A 17,392-nucleotide genomic window follows, 5' to 3' on the forward strand; every position below is an offset into this window, starting at 1 on the left:
GACATGTCTCATATATTAATTGGATGAATAATCATAATATGGGTGAGCATATACATCCAAAGCCTAACAGACTCTTTAAATATTGTATTTCTGCATCTAACTTTTCTCGAGTTAGATTTTCGAGATTTAATTATCTCCGATTGCTTCAGTTACCTGATTCTCCATAAGTAAATATTTTCCTCTGTGGGGTCAACTAAGTTTTGTCTCTTCAGGTTTTTTTTCCTCGACTTTCCCTTACTTCAGAAGGATACCGCAAAACATCTGTAGCCTAGTCTGCATTTAAAAAGCTAGTCTGCATTTAAAAGAAACCCTGGAAAGGAGAGTTCGGGGATGGAAGAAGAAATGTTGATAGGTTGATTAAGTGCTCAGAGGTCCGTGGTACTTGAGTTGTTGGTGCCTAAGAGGGTCTTTGAGGTCCATTTCAAATCTGGGGGCCTAGAATCAACCCCCTGGGATCCCCGAGCCCTCAGGGTCCCGCTTTCTCTGATCGATCTTAAGTTGGACGAAAATGACCGCATCCTCTGTCGTGACACCGATTTCCTCTATCATGAGATCGCGAGCGACAGGGATGTAGGGAGCCACAGGGCAATGAAAGAAACCTCAGAAGGAGAGAAAGGCAAAGCTCTGGGGCCAGGGGAGGAGAAAATGAGGGGGGTGGGAAGGCTGGGGGATTTCCTACCGATCTTCCCCTTCTAACGGGAGCGGAAAATGTGATTTGCTGTGCATTCCAGGAGCGGTCCCCTGGGGTGACCTCTCCCCGCTGGCCCAGGTAGAGGGAGGGGGCTTTGGGGAGGGAGGAGAAAAGGAGGCGGGTTCAGTCTGGTAGGGGTCCCCGCTGGGAGCCGGGGAGGGGGGGTGTATGGGGAGAGAAGAAAGGAGGGGGACTCAGTAACGGGAAAAGGGGGCGGAATAGCGGGCCGGGCCGGGCGGCGCCTGGCCAATGATGTGGCGAGGCCCAGGAGCGCGGCGTGCAGCCGGCGGACATTTAAATGGGAGACGCCGAGATGCTGAGGCACTCGGCGCGCCCTCCATGGACTCGGGGGCCAATCCAGCCGCGCAGACACAGTCGCAGCTCCCAAGCTAGCCGGGTGTGCCGCCCCAGGGGGGGGTCGGGGGGCGCGGAATCAGCCCCTGGGGCAGTCCCAGCGACTCAGGAAGACTTACAAAACCCCCAGGTCACAAAGAGAAGAGAAAATAAAAGGACGCTTCGGAACAGGTGAGTTTAACCCGACAGATGCCAGTTCCAGGTCCTGCTTGGACGCAGACCCCACAAGGAGAGCTTTCCTCTAGTGAATCTCGAGCCCTTCCATCAGCGCACCCCACAGCCCCCAATCCATGCTGGGATCCTCCTTCCTTGCTCTCCTCGGGCAGAGCTGTCTGCTGACAGCCACGATCCCGAGAAGGACTGTGAGCTCCAGAGAAGGAACTGTCCCGAGCTGCAGGTTCCTTCTCTGCAGTGGAAACCCGTGGAGGTCAAGCCTGTCGAGGAAGCGCCTGTTCCGCTTTCCTACACCTTACTGGTTTTCCACTTTCTCAGACCGTCTCTTGTTCCCCTAAAAGGCGGGAAGACACCCCATCCGTTAGGAAAAGGCGCTGGGAAGCAGCGCCTTATTGGGGAAGACTTGAGACTTGGGGTTCAGTCTGGGTGATCATCCTTTCCGATCTGGGCACAGAAGGGATTGAGTCAGAGGACTCGATAGTGAGGCGGTGGCGGCAGTGATGGTGGGTGAAAGAAAGAGGGGAAGGAGAATGTGAGCTTCTCAGGTGTGCTTGTGCGTGTGTTTTTGTGCGTGCTACAGTGTATGCGTGATGTAGTGTGTGTGTGTGTGTGTGTGTGTGTGTATGTGTGTGGTATGTGTGTCCGTTGGCGCCAGTCTCCTATCTCTTACTGGTTGAGCAAAGTTGGAGAGCTGGGAGAAGGAAAAACCGAAAGGTCGTGCGAATGTAGTAGGCGCAGTGAGAGAACCTTTCACCTGTGCCTTTGCGCACCAGGTAAAAGGCGACTGGCTCAGGGGAACGTGTGTGCGCTTTTAAACCAAAGTGAGCCAGGAGCCCCTAGAGGTGCACAAAGTTGGAGATTCCAGGATCTCCACTTAGCCCCACACTTAGTCCAGCCCTAGATGACATTTTCTCCCTCTCCCACTGAAATGCTCAGTCTTACTCGTGTACATATTGGAAGGTACTGTTAAAAGTTGTAGATGCGCATCCCAAACCCCGTCTTCCCTGTTCCCTTTCCCCCTAGACTGTCACTCAAAGGGGTAGTCGCCGCTCATGCTCTAGATAAGAAGCGGTGACAGGAAATCTGGGGGGAAAGATTCTGTTTCACCAGAAAACCTGGAGCTCCGGGCACTTTTGCAGTCCCAAATCGTCTCAGGAACTCGTCTTCTGGGCAGGCCCGATCTGGTCAAACCTTTACAAACAACCCCGTAGAAAGTTCAGTTGCCTAGGGGTTAATACAAACCAATGTTGAAACTAATCTCCCCAACCCATCCCCTTGTTTAACTGGAACTTGTGATTTCAAGAGTGGGGATCTTCCAGTCGCGAAAAACCACTCCAATGGTGCAGATCGGCAATTCGTTGGTTTTAGAGAGTCGCCTAATGCGCTGAAAAGTTAGGGGCTTTGCCCAAGGTCACATTGTATGAACTCAGGTATTATCTGACTCCCGAGTCTGACCTCTCTCTTCTGTGCTAGGCTACTTCCTTAATGCATTGATGTTAAGGGAAAATCAAAATGCTATCTGTGTCCTCCTTTCTGCATTATCTAGGAATGGGCTTTCCAGATATAACTCACCTTAACTCATCTAACTCGGTCATGGAGACTTAAAGAAAGCATAGGTACCTTAACTGGATTGGGGGGTGGGGGTGGGGAGAGAGAGAGAGAGAGACAGAGAGAGAGAGAGACAGAGAGAGAGAGAGAGAGAGAGAGAGAGAGAGAGAGAGAGAGAGAGAGACAGACAGAGACAGAGACAGAGAGAGAGAGAAAGAGACAGAGAGAGACAGAGACAAAGACAGAGAGAGAGACAGAGACAGAGAAACAGAGAGACAGACAGAGACAGAGACAGAGACAGAGACAGAGAGACAGAGAGAGAGAGAGAGAGTGTGAAGGCACCAAAATCACTTTTCCTTAGGGAAGTTTACCTCTTGGTTGCAGAATCAGAAACGAATTGCTTCCCTGCTGGGGTTTCTTGTGTCCTTCCTTTGTTCCCACTTCAAGCTCTCCACTAGCGGAATCTGTAAGCCTTTTAATGACAACAACACTTACAACAAAACCCAGAAGTGTTTCATTGTTAAGACTTTGGTAGGTCTTTCACTGCAGAGGCCAGAATCGGTTATGAAATCTTCCGATTGAAGCAGTAAATCTAGGTGATGTTTATGAATGGTTGTTTATTTCCCCCAAAGTGAGGCTGCCACGAAAGCAGTTGATTAAATCAATCCATTGTGTTATTTTATGTTTAAATTGCCCTATAGGCCCTGGAGGAGTGTTTCTTTCTGTCTATCCACATAAGTAAAACAACTAGAATGAAAAAGATTAAGAAAACTCTTCAAGAGTGAGATGAATTCCAAGGATTTATCTGAAAAACTTTCCAATGTACCCAAGTAGGAGCATGATTCAAATTCAGTCCCTATCTAGCATGCAATCTAAAGTCTAAAGCAATGCAGCTGAATTAACTAATCTTCCTTGGCAAACTACTGTTTCATTTTGAGCATGAAATTTTATTTAAGGCTTCTTCACAACTGTGACCACTTTAAAAAAGAAAAACCTTAAGGTTACAATGGAGCTTAGCATTTTCATTTTACATTTTATGGGTTTGATAATGTTCATTGTTTTTTTAAATCCCATAGCTTTTTTGAGAGAGAAACTATTAACTTGCAGGATCCAGTCTAGAGAAATCTAAAATTCATAGAAAGGCAAACTCTGTTAAATGAAAGTTTGGGGTGTTGTGTGTGTGTGTGTGTGTGTGTGTGTGTTGTATGTGTGTTGGTGCATGTGTGTTGAATAATAGGATCTCTGCAGGCCCTTACTATAGTGGCTACACTGGAGAACACTAGAAACACGATTCATTTCCTTATCTTTGTGCAGTTTCTAACTAGGACTCAGGAGTATGAGACTTTCAGGCTCTTAGCTCCGATCTGATTATGTGTTAGGATCGCAGTCCTGGTCTTCTGCCTCTGTCTTCCAAATTGAAGCTCTCTGTTGGAACACTGTGTTAAATAAATATATGGAGAAATGGTGACATATCTCCAGACTTTCTAACACTCCAGAATCAAAAACAATTTATCTAGAAAAATTATCTTAACACCAAAGATAGAAATTAAATGTGTTGCAAGGGCATTTCCCTTTCTGTCTGCTTAAAGATTTTGTTTTATGTACTAAATATTTCAGACAGCATACTACTATACTACTACTATGTACTATATATAAAGGATATTTTATATACTAGCAGAGATACAACTGTTCTGTCTGAGAGGTAATGTTGGGAAGTAGCATTGTCTACAATGAATCTTATGAAGGAATCATATCTCAGAAATGACTAATCCAGAACACTACGTTGGAAAAAAAAATCATTTCTTTTTAGAGTTTGTGAGTGTATGTGGGGGGTGAGGTGGGTGAGAGGTGACCTTATGTGCTGGATGACAGGAATGAATCATGAAGGCAGGTATCACCTTTGTTGCTTACAAAATAAAAATGATTTTGTACAATACTCAGTCCTAGAAAAGCAAATTCATAATAGATCTCATTTTTTATTCATCAAAAACAAAGGTAATGAAAAATAAGTCTAATTCATTGAGAGTAGCCTGGTATGGTGGAAAGAGCACTGGTTCTAGACTCAGAGAATCTGGGTTCAAATTCTCACTGTCACTTCTTACTTGTATGACCTTGGACAAGTCACCTAATTCCTTTGTGCCTCAGTTTTCTCAGTTGTAAAAAGAGGGTTAGATTAGATGACCTTCCAGGCCCCTTCTAGCTCTAAATAAATGATTCTAAGTACAGGTTTACATTTCCAAACAATCAGTTTTAAGGGGGAAAAATTCTTCATGCCCATAATGAAAATAAAATCTCGCCCTTATATACGCTACAAATTCAGTCATTCATGGTGTCAGATCATGTAGCACAGAGTAAATCTATACTAATACAAAAAAAAAAAAACCCTGTATGTAGCATGAATTTGCCTTGACATCATCATTTTAATGGAGTTTTATTGTTTATCACAAAATAATTTTTCTTGACCTATTTTAATATATATAGTCCTTTAAGTTCTTACCTCCTAAATTTTTTGTGTCTTCTGATTCCAAGTGTCATCTGGCCTTGTATTGTATGTGATTTGTCCTTTATTATTGAAGAGGACCTTGACATCAGGAACATGATGCCAAGACTTGCAAAGTGAATTGTATGAGTCTGGTCATCTGTTCTATGCAATAGAGAGAGACAAGTCCAACTTAACTAATGGTCTTCAATTTCAGGATTTGTTGGTTTGGGCATTTGTAACGTACAGAGGATAGATGAGTCTCTGCTTCTTCATAGGCATTTTAAAAAACATGTAAAGTCTACTTTTTTTGTTTGATGAGTTTGTCAGAAAATTCTAGACTATTTTATTTTATAATTATCATTGCTAAATCATGATACTGAGGTTTGATTAAGTCATCTTAGCTCTAAAACTAGGATACACCCAACTCTTCTCCACTTTTATCTTCTGCATTTCCTAGACTATAAGCCTAAGGAGAAAATGGTCACAGCATCCAAAAAGTGTGGAGTATAGGTGATCACCTCTAGCATCTTTTTAGGGAGATAGTCACATTAAAACGTGTCTTTTCTAGGTATCTCTCCAAAACTTTATTCACTGAGAATTCCCAAAAAGTCCAGGCACAAGCCTCTGACCTCCTTACAGCTTTTCTCTACTGTATTTATTATGTCAGACCCTTAAAACCTAGATAGCTAGTGGAAAGAGGAGTGCACTTGGAGTCAGGAAGACCTGAGTTTTAATCCTATTTACACTGTGTGTAAGTCACTTATCCTCTCTCCACCTGTTTCCTTATCTATATAATGGGGATAATGATAGCATATGCCTCCCAGAGTTATGAGGATCAAAAGAGATAAGATTTGTGAAGTACTTTGCAAACCTTAAAATGCTATATAAATGCTGGATGCTATTATTAGAAATAGGTGTGGCACAGTCAGCCAAATTATGAAATGCTGAGAAAGCAAAATAAAAAGGAAATAGTCTCAAATTCAGTAAGATAACAGGTTCTGTCTTATGTAGAGTAAAAAAACATGAGAAATAGATTGTGCAAACTAGTTCCTTTTTTTTTGTTCTTTAAGATCCAGAAGACTGTGCTCCTCAAAAGCCTTTCCAGTGGTACCCACCACAATGACCTGCAAATCAGCGTTTGTTACATACACTGAGTGTCATGCAAGTAAATGATGAAGGAAAACTTAAGGAAAGGGTCAGGTAGAAAAGACATACTTTTAGTCAGGTTTTAAAGAGATAAGAAGGAAGGAAAAACTATGAGAAAAGATAAAAAAGATGATTAGTCCAAGAGATAGAAGCTACAGGGATTGCTTTTCACAAAAATCTGACCTGCTTACACGGCAGAATATTCAGTGAAAATTGACATAGACGTCTATTGTGTTGGCAAAACCTGTTTACTGTGTGCTGGTAAATGTTTAACTACCAGTCTTCTAAGGAAAAAGAAGTGTGCATGACACTTTAAAGTTTAATTTGCATCATTAATATTTATGGACATTGTTAACATTATTAACATTATTAATATTTTCTCCATCACTTTCTTATGTCTAGACAGAACATGAAATCAAGTCCTGATTTGTAGTATTTGCTGATTTCTGAGTTGTAAGGGCTCGCACTGATCATTTAACAATTGTTTGTCAAAGTATCAGCTGGCTCTAATATGCTTCTGCTTCAATTGACGTAAAAGTGAGTCTGAAGGATCACAGAATCCAACCCAAAGAGCTAGACATGACCTTAAACACTTTGTCATCTTACAGATGAAGAAATCAAGACCTAAAGAAGTTAAATGACTTGTGTAAATGACAGAGATATGAACTTCTATTGCTTATCATTGTTAATTCTATTTAACTTTACTACTAGATGATCTAGCTTGGTTATATAAGTGGATAGTATAGTGAATGGAAACACTGAGAACACATACACTCCTCATAAACAATGGGAGATCCACTGGTGAACATAGTGGCCATTCATACAAAACCTCTTCTGGGACATCGTTGTCATCAATAGTTATTGACCGCCTACAGTGGACAAGACACTGTTCCAGTTCTTTAGGATACTAAGATGAATCGACAGCATTTATTCAGGCATTTACTATGAGTGTTACATGCTCAAGATGCAAAGATGAAAAATGACACAGTTCCTCATGGATCATAAAATTTATTTGGAATTCTATCCAAGTATAGTGGGCCATTTCACAGGTGTGGAATTCAATGAAAAAGTGGGCAGTTAATTGGAAGAGAGGCAAAATCCATTCTCTTCAACAATTAGAAAAGCTCATGACCCCAGTCAGGAGTTCTTAACCTGGGGTCCATGAAGTTGCTTTCTTTTCTTTTAAATATTTTGTTAACTTTATTTCAATATGGTTTGTTTCCTTCATAATCATATGTATTTCATTTTGTGCATTTAAAAACATTATACTGAGAAAGGGGACCAGGATTCTACCAGATCACTACCCAAGTCCTTGAAACAGAAAGGTTCAGAATGCCTGCCCTAAGTAGATTTTGAACTTATTTGCTTAAATAATCCACAGTTAACCTGTATAAGAACTGTTATTTAATCGATTCAGAAATATTTTAGCAATTTAAATACCTTCTATTTTATTTATTTTGAAAGTGGAATTTTTTTTAAATCATACCTGAAGTTATATGCTATCTTCCTCAGGCACATATTTATTATTTGGGACAAAATAGAGTGACTTGAGCCTCAGTGAGAAGAGAGAATGCATTAGAGTGGGCTGTTTATGTGTAATTCTTAAAGACTTACCTATTTTCAACTAGAAAGGCACAACATTGCTAGTTTCCTTTCTTTCCTTCACAAAAACATGGGCACTCACATATACACAAGGATTCTACTGGCAATTTTATCTCAGCCATATGTTTCTGGATTGGCAGTTTGATCAGGCAGCTTCCTCAGTCTAACTCCACTGCCTTCCTCTGCTTTACCAGACTTCTGGTCAAGTCCTCTACAGTCTAGGCTCAAGGTAAAGTCTCAGGGGGCAACAGTATGACAGGGTCTTAGATGGCCAGGGTAATTAAACTCCTCACCCAGCCATCTCTAACTTTCTTTCCTCTCCTTGAATTGTGCTTTTCCCCCCCTCCTCTCGTTTCCCTCCTCAAATGGAAGAAAATATGCAGCAACATTTTTTCACACAGATTCCCTATTATGTACTCCCCAGAGAAAAAATGCTTAAAGCATAGAGAGACCTCATCACAATACTTTCTGTTCTATTTACCCACAGACAATATCAGTCCTCTCATGAACCATGTACAGTATCTGATTGGGGATCACAACCTATCTCAAGTAGTCTCCCTAAATACCTACTGGACTTAACAGATAGTGAGATCTAAAGCAAATAATATTTCTTATTTTTTATGTCTCCGCATTCCTCTACAGAAATCATAGTGTGATGCTGCATCATGGTATGGAGGTAACACTGGGTTCTTGAAGACTATGTCAGGTAGCATAAGCATTGGCATATTCAAACAACCAGGAAAAACTTTGAGTATGATTTGGATAACAGATTGTGTCTGCTCCATGAGGAACAGCAAAGTATGAGGAGACATTACCAGAAGTTTGGCCATAAAGTGATGAATTCTTTGGCCATGGTGACCCAGGCACCAAAGAGGTAAAAATGCAAAATAGTCCTGACTAATATGTGGCCCCCTTCCATTTCTGTGATGATGGTGATGGGAGCATGAGAAAGGGATCAAGTGGGTTAAGCATCACGTAGTTTTCAGATCTACAAGTCTATGTTCCAGCCACTGATTCCAAAGAGGCCAAAACTGCTCAGTTCTCTGAAGACCTACAACATCTTCTAAAAACAACAACCAAAAAAGATGTCACCTACATCACAGGGGATTGGAATGCTTAAGCACAAAATCAAAAGATAACTGGAATAACAGGTAAGTTTGGTCTTGGAGTACAAATGAAGTGGGACGGAGACTAACAGAGTTTTGTCAAGATAACTCACCGGTCAGAGCAAACACTTTTTTACAACAATCCAAAAGGTGATTCTACACATGGACAACACAGATGGTCAATATTGAAATCCGACTGATTATATACTTTGCAGCTAAAGGTGGAGAAACTCTACAGTCAATTAAAACATGACTTAGAGCTCACTGTGACTTAGATCGTGAGATTCTTGTTGCAAAATTTAAACTTAAATTGAAGAAAGTAGGGTAAACCATCAGACCCCATAGGTATGACCTAAGCAATATATTTTAAGAATACGAAGTAGAGGTGATGAATAGATTTAAGGGATTAGAGCTGGTAGAAAGAGTGCCTAAAGAACTATGGACAGAGGATCACAATATTGTACAGGGGAAGGGACCAAAATATCCCAGAGAAAAAGAAAAGCAAGAAAGCAAAATATCTGTCTAATAAGGCTTTACAAATAGCTGAGGAAAGATGGAAAGTGAAAGGTAAAAGAGAAAAGGAAAGATATGTCCAACTGAAGGCAGAATTCCAGAGAATACCAAGGACAGATAAGGTTTTCTTAAATGAACAATGCAAAGAAATAGAAGAAAACAATAAAATGGAAAAGACAAGAGATGTCTTCAAGAAAAGTAGATATATCAAGGGAATGTTTCATGCAAAAATGGATATGGTAAAAAAATAAAAATGGTAGGGACTTATGAGAAGTAGAAGAGATAAAAAAAGAGGTGGCAAGAATATACAGAAGGAGTATTCAAGAAAGATCTTTAACCTCAGTGATAATGGTATGGTTACTGATCTAGAGCCAGACATCTTGGAGAAGGAGAAGAATTGCTAACAGGAATACTAGTAAGGGTGATGGAATTTCAGTTGAATTATTTAAAATTCTAAGAGATGATGCTGTTAAAGTGTTCCATTCAGTATGTTGGCAAATTTGAAAAACTCAACAGTAGCCACAGGATTGGAAAAGATCAGTTTTCACCCTAGCCCTAAAAAATGACAAGGTGAAAGAATGTTTGAATTACCAAACAATTTTGTTCATTTCCCTTCCAGACTGGGATCTGGGGTTTGTTTGGGTTTTTTTTTTTTTTTTTTTGACGAGGTAAAGAGCCCATTCTCTGCCTCATTTCTTTATCAGTGAACAGGCATTGCCTCAGTCAAACTGAGACCTGTTAAAGACCTTAGCTTAGAAAGGCCAAAGTCTCTACTGCATCTAGGGCCATCTCTAGTCATCCTGATCTATAGATGGCTCTGGAGAAGAAAGTGAGGCTGGTGACTTGGCACAGCCCTCCCTCCCTATATCCAATTCACTTGCCTGTGGTAGCATCATTTTCCTGGAGTCATGATCCTCTTCAAGAACCAAGGAGAAACAATAGCAAGCAATAGTGTCAGTATAAATGCAAGTCAGTTGTTTCAATATATTGACTCATTAGACAAGATCACACATTTAGAGAACCAACAGATTAATGTTTGTAACGCTGATCTGAAAACTTTGTTGTTCTTGTCTGACTCCTCACTGCTGTCTACGTTCACTCTGAGACCATCAGGATCCAACAATGACCAAGTAGGGAGTGGCCTGGGACCTATCATTCTCTAGTCAATGAGGGCCAGAGTGATTGGGCGTTGTCAGGTGCTTAAGGGAAAAAAAAAGTTTCAGGGATCAAAATTTGTCATTGTTTGTCCCTCATTCTCCAAGAGGACCATGACATCAGGGAGGTGATTCCATTCTTGCTATAAAGGAAGCTACAAGGCATGAAGAAATTGCTGTTAAGTGAAGGATGGTTCATAAGTTTCATTTGTTTTTCCAGAGAACTGAGTAGAGGAGTAAGTTGTCAGTTTGGATGGAATCCTAATAAAGCTGCCCCCACCCCCAATATTCTAACTTCCTTACAGTCCCATTACCCCTACTTCACCACTCCCCCATCCCTAACTCAATACCCGAACTTCTTTATATATGCCTCACTGCTCACTAGAACAGGTGTGTCCATGAACTCCTATGTCTCACAGAACAGCAGCAGCGTCCCTGAGATGAGATCCCAGTCACTGTCTCTAGCCAGTCACTGGTTCCAGACCCATTCCTCATACTTCCCACAGAAACAGCAGGTGTATTCATGCACTCAACCACAACCACATCCATCTAGTCTCAAACAGGACCATCCTTGGCCAATCAGAAAGCAGCACCACCAGGATGCCCATGCAGGATGTGGACCCCAAAACAACAGAAGGAACTTTCTCTAAGTAAGCACCTGCTCGGTAACAGCAAAATCTATCCTTTCGGTGAACCTATGACATAGAGAGGCCCATTATGTCATTATCATACATTCATACCCTGCCATGGATTTTTCTGTATGCATTGTAGGTATTTGCATACACAATTCGACCGTGGCTGGGACTCCTCCCCTATAACCTAATCCTTAACAAACTCCTCCTGTCTTCTTAATATTCATAATTTGTTACGTAATCGCATCTTTACCCTATAAAAATCCATCTTGCTTTCTCTGAAGTTGCTGGGCCCTCTTGGGCTTCCTAGGAAGCATCAATCTCAAGAAATGTCTATGCTTGGATTAGAGATGGTCTGACTGAATTCTTTGAGATAGTTCTACCACAACATTATCATGAAACCACAACAGTTCTGTACTAAAGAGATCTTTCTCAAACCTGTCCTCCAATATGTTAGTTATTCTTTCTAACTTTGTCATCTGAAAATTTGATAAGTATGCCATTTGTTACTTTATCAGACGTTAATAAAAAACAAAGTGAAACAGCACAAGGCAGTGTTATAACCAAGGTGTGGAAAATCAAGTTTGGCCCAGGGCACTGAAATTGAAAAACAGCGACATCACTTGTACTCTTTTGACAGCATGTAAACAGCTGAACCTAGCACCTGGATAACAATAATAATTATTTTAAAAAGGAAACTGCCAGATGGTACAACTGCTCCCCTCAGGGTTGTAATACAGGCAAATTCCTCTCAGATTTGGACCAATCCTTCTTCCTAAGTGACTGGAAGACTAGTGACACTCTACAAAGCACAAGGAAAGTTAGGAAGAGGATTCAGTTTGGAGGTAAAGATAATGAGTTCGGTTTTGGACATGCTGAGTTTATGATATCTATGGGATGTCCAGTTTGAGATGTCCAATAATAGGCAGCTGGAGATGTAAGACTGGAGGTCAGAAGAGAGGTCAATGTGGGATAAAGTAGATTTTTCTTAATCACCAGCATAGAAATAATCATTGTATCCATGGAAACTAACAAAATCACCAAGTAAAAGAAGAGGAAGAGGGCCCAGGACAGATAGCTATGGCACATCTGTGGTAAGTGGGTATGATTTGGATGAAGCTCCAGCAAAGAAGAGCAAAAGGGGTGGTCAATTAGGAAGGAGGAGTACCAGAAGAAAGTATCCCAGAAAAGGAGAAGAAGGTAAACACAGGCTCAAAGTTTACAGAGAGGTCTAGAAGCATGAAGCCTGAGAAAAGACCCATGTTTCTCTCTAATAGCCTGTAAGTTGCCTGAGGGAAGGGACTCATATAATGTAGTGGGGGCAGTTCATAGGTATTTGATAAATTCTTTGTTGAATGAATGAACCAAGATACTCAATAGCTTCTTAAAAGATTGTCTTAGCAGTCCACACAGACATGGATGAAGCATGTATATTGCACAGATCAAGATCATGATACTTAACTGGAGAGATGGCACATGGAATTAATCCATCTTTTTTTTTTTTTTTTTTTTTGTGATAGACACTGGACATAAACAATTGCCTAAACCCAGAATTGGATAGGAGGAAGAAATCAAACTGGATTCTATTTGGGAAATTGCAAAGCACTTTTACTGATTCTAAACTGTTTTCTCTCCCTTTGCAATTTAGAAAAATGGTCCCCTCAAAAAAGTCATGAACAGGGATTTTACAACTGAGATAATCAGGAAACTGGGACAGGATGCTTCCTCATAAGTTTTTTTCTTTATAAAGCAGAGGTTCTTAACTTTTTGTGTGTGGCAATCTAGTGAAGCCTATGGACCCCTTCTCAGAATAATGTTTTTAAATGCATAAAATAAAATACATAGGGATTGCAAATAAAACCCATTATTTTGAAATACAAATTTCAAAATAGTAAAAACAGACAAAACTTCAGACTCCAGCTTAAGAATGCCTACTTTAGAGAACTCTTTTTCCTCACTTCCCAATTTACAATCAATCAACATTTACTAAGCACCTATAATATGTCAGGCACTATGCTAAGCATTGGGGATGCAAAAAGGCAAACGACAGATTCTACCCTCCAGAATCTTATAAGGAGACATGTAAACAAATATATACAAAGAAGCCATATATGGGACAAATAAGAAATAATTACCAGAAAGAAGGTACTAGAATTGAGGCTGAGAAAACCTCCTTATAAAAGATGGAATATTAGCTGAATGAGGGGAGTGGAAAGAGGATAACACTGTATACAGTTATAGCTACATTGTGTGAAGGCTAATTTTGATAGACTTGGCTCTTGCAAGGCAAGGTTCTAGGACAACTCCATAAGGCTCATGATGGAAAATATTATCCACATCCAGAGAAAGAATTGTGGCATTTGAATGCAGATGGAAGCAGACTATTTGCTGTCTCTCTTTTGTTTTGTTTCTTCTTTCTCATGGTTCATTCCGTTGGTTATAATTCTTCTTTACAATATAACTAAAATGAAAATATGTCTAATATGAATGTATATGGACAGCCTATATCAGATTGCATGCCATCTTGGGGAGCGTATGGAGGGGGAGAAAATTTAAAACTCAAAAGCTTGTGGGACTGAATGTTGTAAACGAAAAATAAATATATTTTAAAAATAGGAAAAAAAAGATGGAATTTTCGTTGAGAAGTCCGAGAAGTCAGTAGGTGAAGCGGAGGAAGGATAGCATTCCAAGGACGGGAGACAGCCAGAGAAAATGCCTTAATTTACCTGTGGTTTTAGAAATCACAACAATGAGTAACAATAATGATTAATAAAGTGCTGCTTCCCACCCTTTGTTGCTTTTAAGAACTCCAGTTGATCTCCCCCAGGGACCACCCAACCTCATTTGGCTTCCATCCTACCTCCTCTTAGGAGACTGATGATATCTCCTTTACAGAGTATAGGTGGGCAAGCTGAATTCGAACTCTATTAATGCTAGAAGAGACCTTAAAAAGCTCATAGAATCAACTGGTTCTACTGTTTCATTTTAAAGATGGAATCTGAGGCCCAAAGAGGTTAAGTGTTTGTCCGTGGCCATACAAGTAGTAATAGAGATGCACTTTGAACTCCCACATAGACTTCAAATCAGGTGGTTTTCCTACAATATTAGACCAGATATTAATCAACACCGCCAACTCTTGGGGCAGGCAGAGTTAGAGTTGGGCTACCTCCATAAGCTAACAGGAGCCTAAGTAAATTCTGCCTAGTGGTGCTTAGAGAAATGGTGTGTTTAGCAGAGACCTCCCATACTGCCAGCATATCTTCCCGTAGAGCTGCAAAAAGATAAGTAGCTCTTAGGCTAGTTTAAGAGGTTTGAGTACATAATCCCCAGTTTCTTTGGGTGCCTCCACTCGAGCAGACCTCTCTCAGAGATAAGATAAGTCGTATCTCTCTGGTCACAAATTTTTAAATCCCCAATTTCTTCCAGCTCCTTTCCTTCCCCAAAGTGCTTTGCACAAGACTGATCCCTGGAGAAAAGTCTAATGGGCACTGCCTTTATGTTTCCTTCCAGGCTTCGTTTGGGATATTAAAATCTCTCCTTTGAAAAGGGCTTTAGAGGCTTTTAGATTGCTTACTAGCTCTGGGCAAGTCACTTAACCTCATGGACCTCAGTTTCCACCTCTGTCAAATGAGTAAGAAGGAAATGGCAAATCCCTCCAGTATCTTTGCCAAAACCCCCAGAGAGGGGTCATGAAGGGTTGGACACGCCTGACAACCTGTCCTGAGAGCGCTGCAAGGCGGGACTTTGGACCAGCACGCTGCGTGGGGCTGCAGGATTGTGGGGAGCAGCATCCCTGCGGATCACCTCTGGGTATTTGTGATAAGCCTCTAGTGGCCCCCAAGTCTGTCTCCCCACACCTTCTAATACAAGCCTAAGCTTGGAGCCTTCCCTTGTCTTTGGAGACCACACCGAACCCCGCTTTACAGGGGAAAAGCTGGGGCTCAAAGGGGTTGCATGGCACGCGCATGATCAGGCACCCCCTCATGGCACCTCCAGCCTCCCCCCTGCCCCCCCCCCCCCCCCCCGACCATGGAGGGGCCTTAAGGGCGGTGTAGCGCTCAAGGCTGCAGGAGCCCGGTCCAAACCTCGGCGTCCTGCTCGGGACGGGAGCACGTGGGTGGAGTCCCCGCCCTGCGCCTAGCCCTTAATTAATGATCTGAGTTGCACGGCCCTGACCATGGTCCACCAGGGATCTCCGCCCTTACAGGGAGCTCACGCGCAGTACCTGTCGGACTAGCCGTAGGACCGGGCTCTACCTTTCTCCCCCCACCCCTCCCCCCTTTCGGTTCTGCTGACGGCGTTACCGCCGAATCAGGCTATTGTTAGGCCCCCGCGGAGGGGTTCTGATTGTGAATGGCGCGGCCCAATCAGAGAGCGGGTCGAACGTTGGCGCTGCCGTTTGAGCCGCTGCGTTCGGCCCGAAGCTGAGTTCTCGGCTGGGGTGCGGAGGCGGAGCGGGAGCTGAGTGCTTGGCTAGGCGGCGGAGGCGGAGTGGGAGGCGGGAGACCGCGGCTTTGGGATTTGGATTGTGGGGGCGACCGGTCTGCCGGAGTGGGCAGCCCGGGATGGGGTAACAGCCCGGCTGACGGAGGGCGCTGCCTGAGCGTGCGAGACCGGTCCGGAGGGGAGCTCGAGGAGTCCGCGGCGGAGCCAGGGCCCAGGGCCCGCCGGGCCTCCGGCGTCTGGGGCGACGTTAGCCTAGGGCCTGACCGGCGACGAGCGGGGGGCCGCAAGAGCCCGCAGACCCGAGGGACCGGAAATAGAGACTAGGAGTCTAGGGGAAAGGTCTTCTGGGGTGAAGGCCTGGGACTGGTTGGTGGGCAGTGACCGGGAGGAGCGTGGACGAGTCTGTGGGGAGTGACTGGAGAGGAGCGTGGACAAGTCGGTGGGGAGTGACCGGGAAGGAGCGTGGACGAGTCGGTGGGGAGTGACTGGAGAGGAGCGTGGACAAGTTGGTGGGGAGTGACTGGGGAGGAGCGTGGACGAGTGACCGGGAAGGAGCGTGGACGAGTCGGTGGGGAGTGACCGGAGAGGAGCGTGGACAAGTTGGTGGGGAGTGACTGGGGAGGAGCGTGGACGAGTGACCGGGAAGGAGCGTGGACGAGTCGGTGGGGAGTGACTGGAGAGGAGCGTGGACAAGTTGGTGGGGAGTGACTGGGGAGGAGCGTGGACGAGTGACCGGGAAGGAGTGTGGACGAGTCGGTGGGGAGTGACCGGAGAGGAGCGTGGAAGGGTCCGTGGGGAGTGACTTAGAGAAGGGTCAGTGGCGGGGGAAGGAGCGGGGTGTGGACAAACAGACCTGAGGGCTTGGAATTGAGGGTAGGAGACACGGAAGTGGCAGGAGCAGGCCCGAGCCCCAGCGGGGCTCGTGGAAGTGGACGAGAGGGAGTTGAAGCGAAGGTGGTGACACCGAGGGTTTGTAGCAAGTGGAAGAGGTGGTGGCTAGAGAAGGTCAATGGGTGGAAAGGGATCAGGACGAGGAGGAGGGGAGTGGCGGAGAGGTGCGAGACACCCGCAGAAATGAGGCACCGGAGGCTGGTGAGGCTGACCCTGCTGCAGCATCTCGAGGCCGCCTATGGCTTAAAGATCCAGAGCGCTCGCGGCCGGCAAGAGTCTCGGGCGATAACTTTTAGGGTAAGACCAGGGGGAAGAGGGCTGAGGGAGGACATCCGAAGGCTAGTAAGAGTCACTGTGAACCAAACTGGTGAAAGTGGAGCATTAATTTTGTCCAGAAAAGAGGACAGGATGATAGCTAACGTATCTCTAGAGCTACCTATGTGCCAGGGGAAAGAAACTGAGAGGTTAAGTGGTTAAGCGGTCAAGTGACTTGTCTGGGATCACACAGATCTTCTGACTCCAGACCTCGCTCTTTGTTCACACACCCATTTAGCTGCATGTTTAAAACTAGAAAGAAACTTAGAAACTATCTCCTCTAACTCACGGTTTTACAGAGGAGGAAACAGGCCCAGAGAGAGCTTCAGTAATTTGCC

At 43.6% G+C, this 17,392-nt stretch overlaps 1 protein-coding gene and 1 pseudogene across 14 annotated transcripts in view; one reads left to right on the forward strand and one right to left on the reverse strand.

Annotated features, from left to right (window-relative positions):
* Nucleotides 1-17,392, reverse strand: part of LOC140514437 (enhancer of rudimentary homolog pseudogene) — a 52,669-nt pseudogene that overhangs the window by 32,910 nt on the left and 2,367 nt on the right.
* The window catches only part of LOC140514419 (TP53-binding protein 1-like), a 125,748-nt gene continuing 109,368 nt past the window's right edge, over nt 1,013-17,392 (forward strand). For 12 of the 14 annotated variants that reach the window (XR_011970601.1, XR_011970598.1, XR_011970600.1 and 9 more), the window contains exon 1: nt 15,585-17,036. Coding sequence is in view for 5 of the 14 variants with exons in the window: in XM_072624752.1 (XP_072480853.1) it covers nt 16,923-17,036 (114 nt within the window). In the remaining 9 variants the exon portion in view is untranslated. Of the gene's footprint in view, nt 1,217-15,584; nt 17,037-17,392 lie in introns of those variants that run through there. The other 2 variants (XM_072624760.1, XM_072624755.1) reach the window with 2 other exon arrangements.

The sequence above is a fragment of the Notamacropus eugenii genome, chromosome 7 (assembly GCF_028372415.1).
Source record: "Notamacropus eugenii isolate mMacEug1 chromosome 7, mMacEug1.pri_v2, whole genome shotgun sequence".
Taxonomy (NCBI): Eukaryota; Metazoa; Chordata; class Mammalia; order Diprotodontia; family Macropodidae; genus Notamacropus; species Notamacropus eugenii.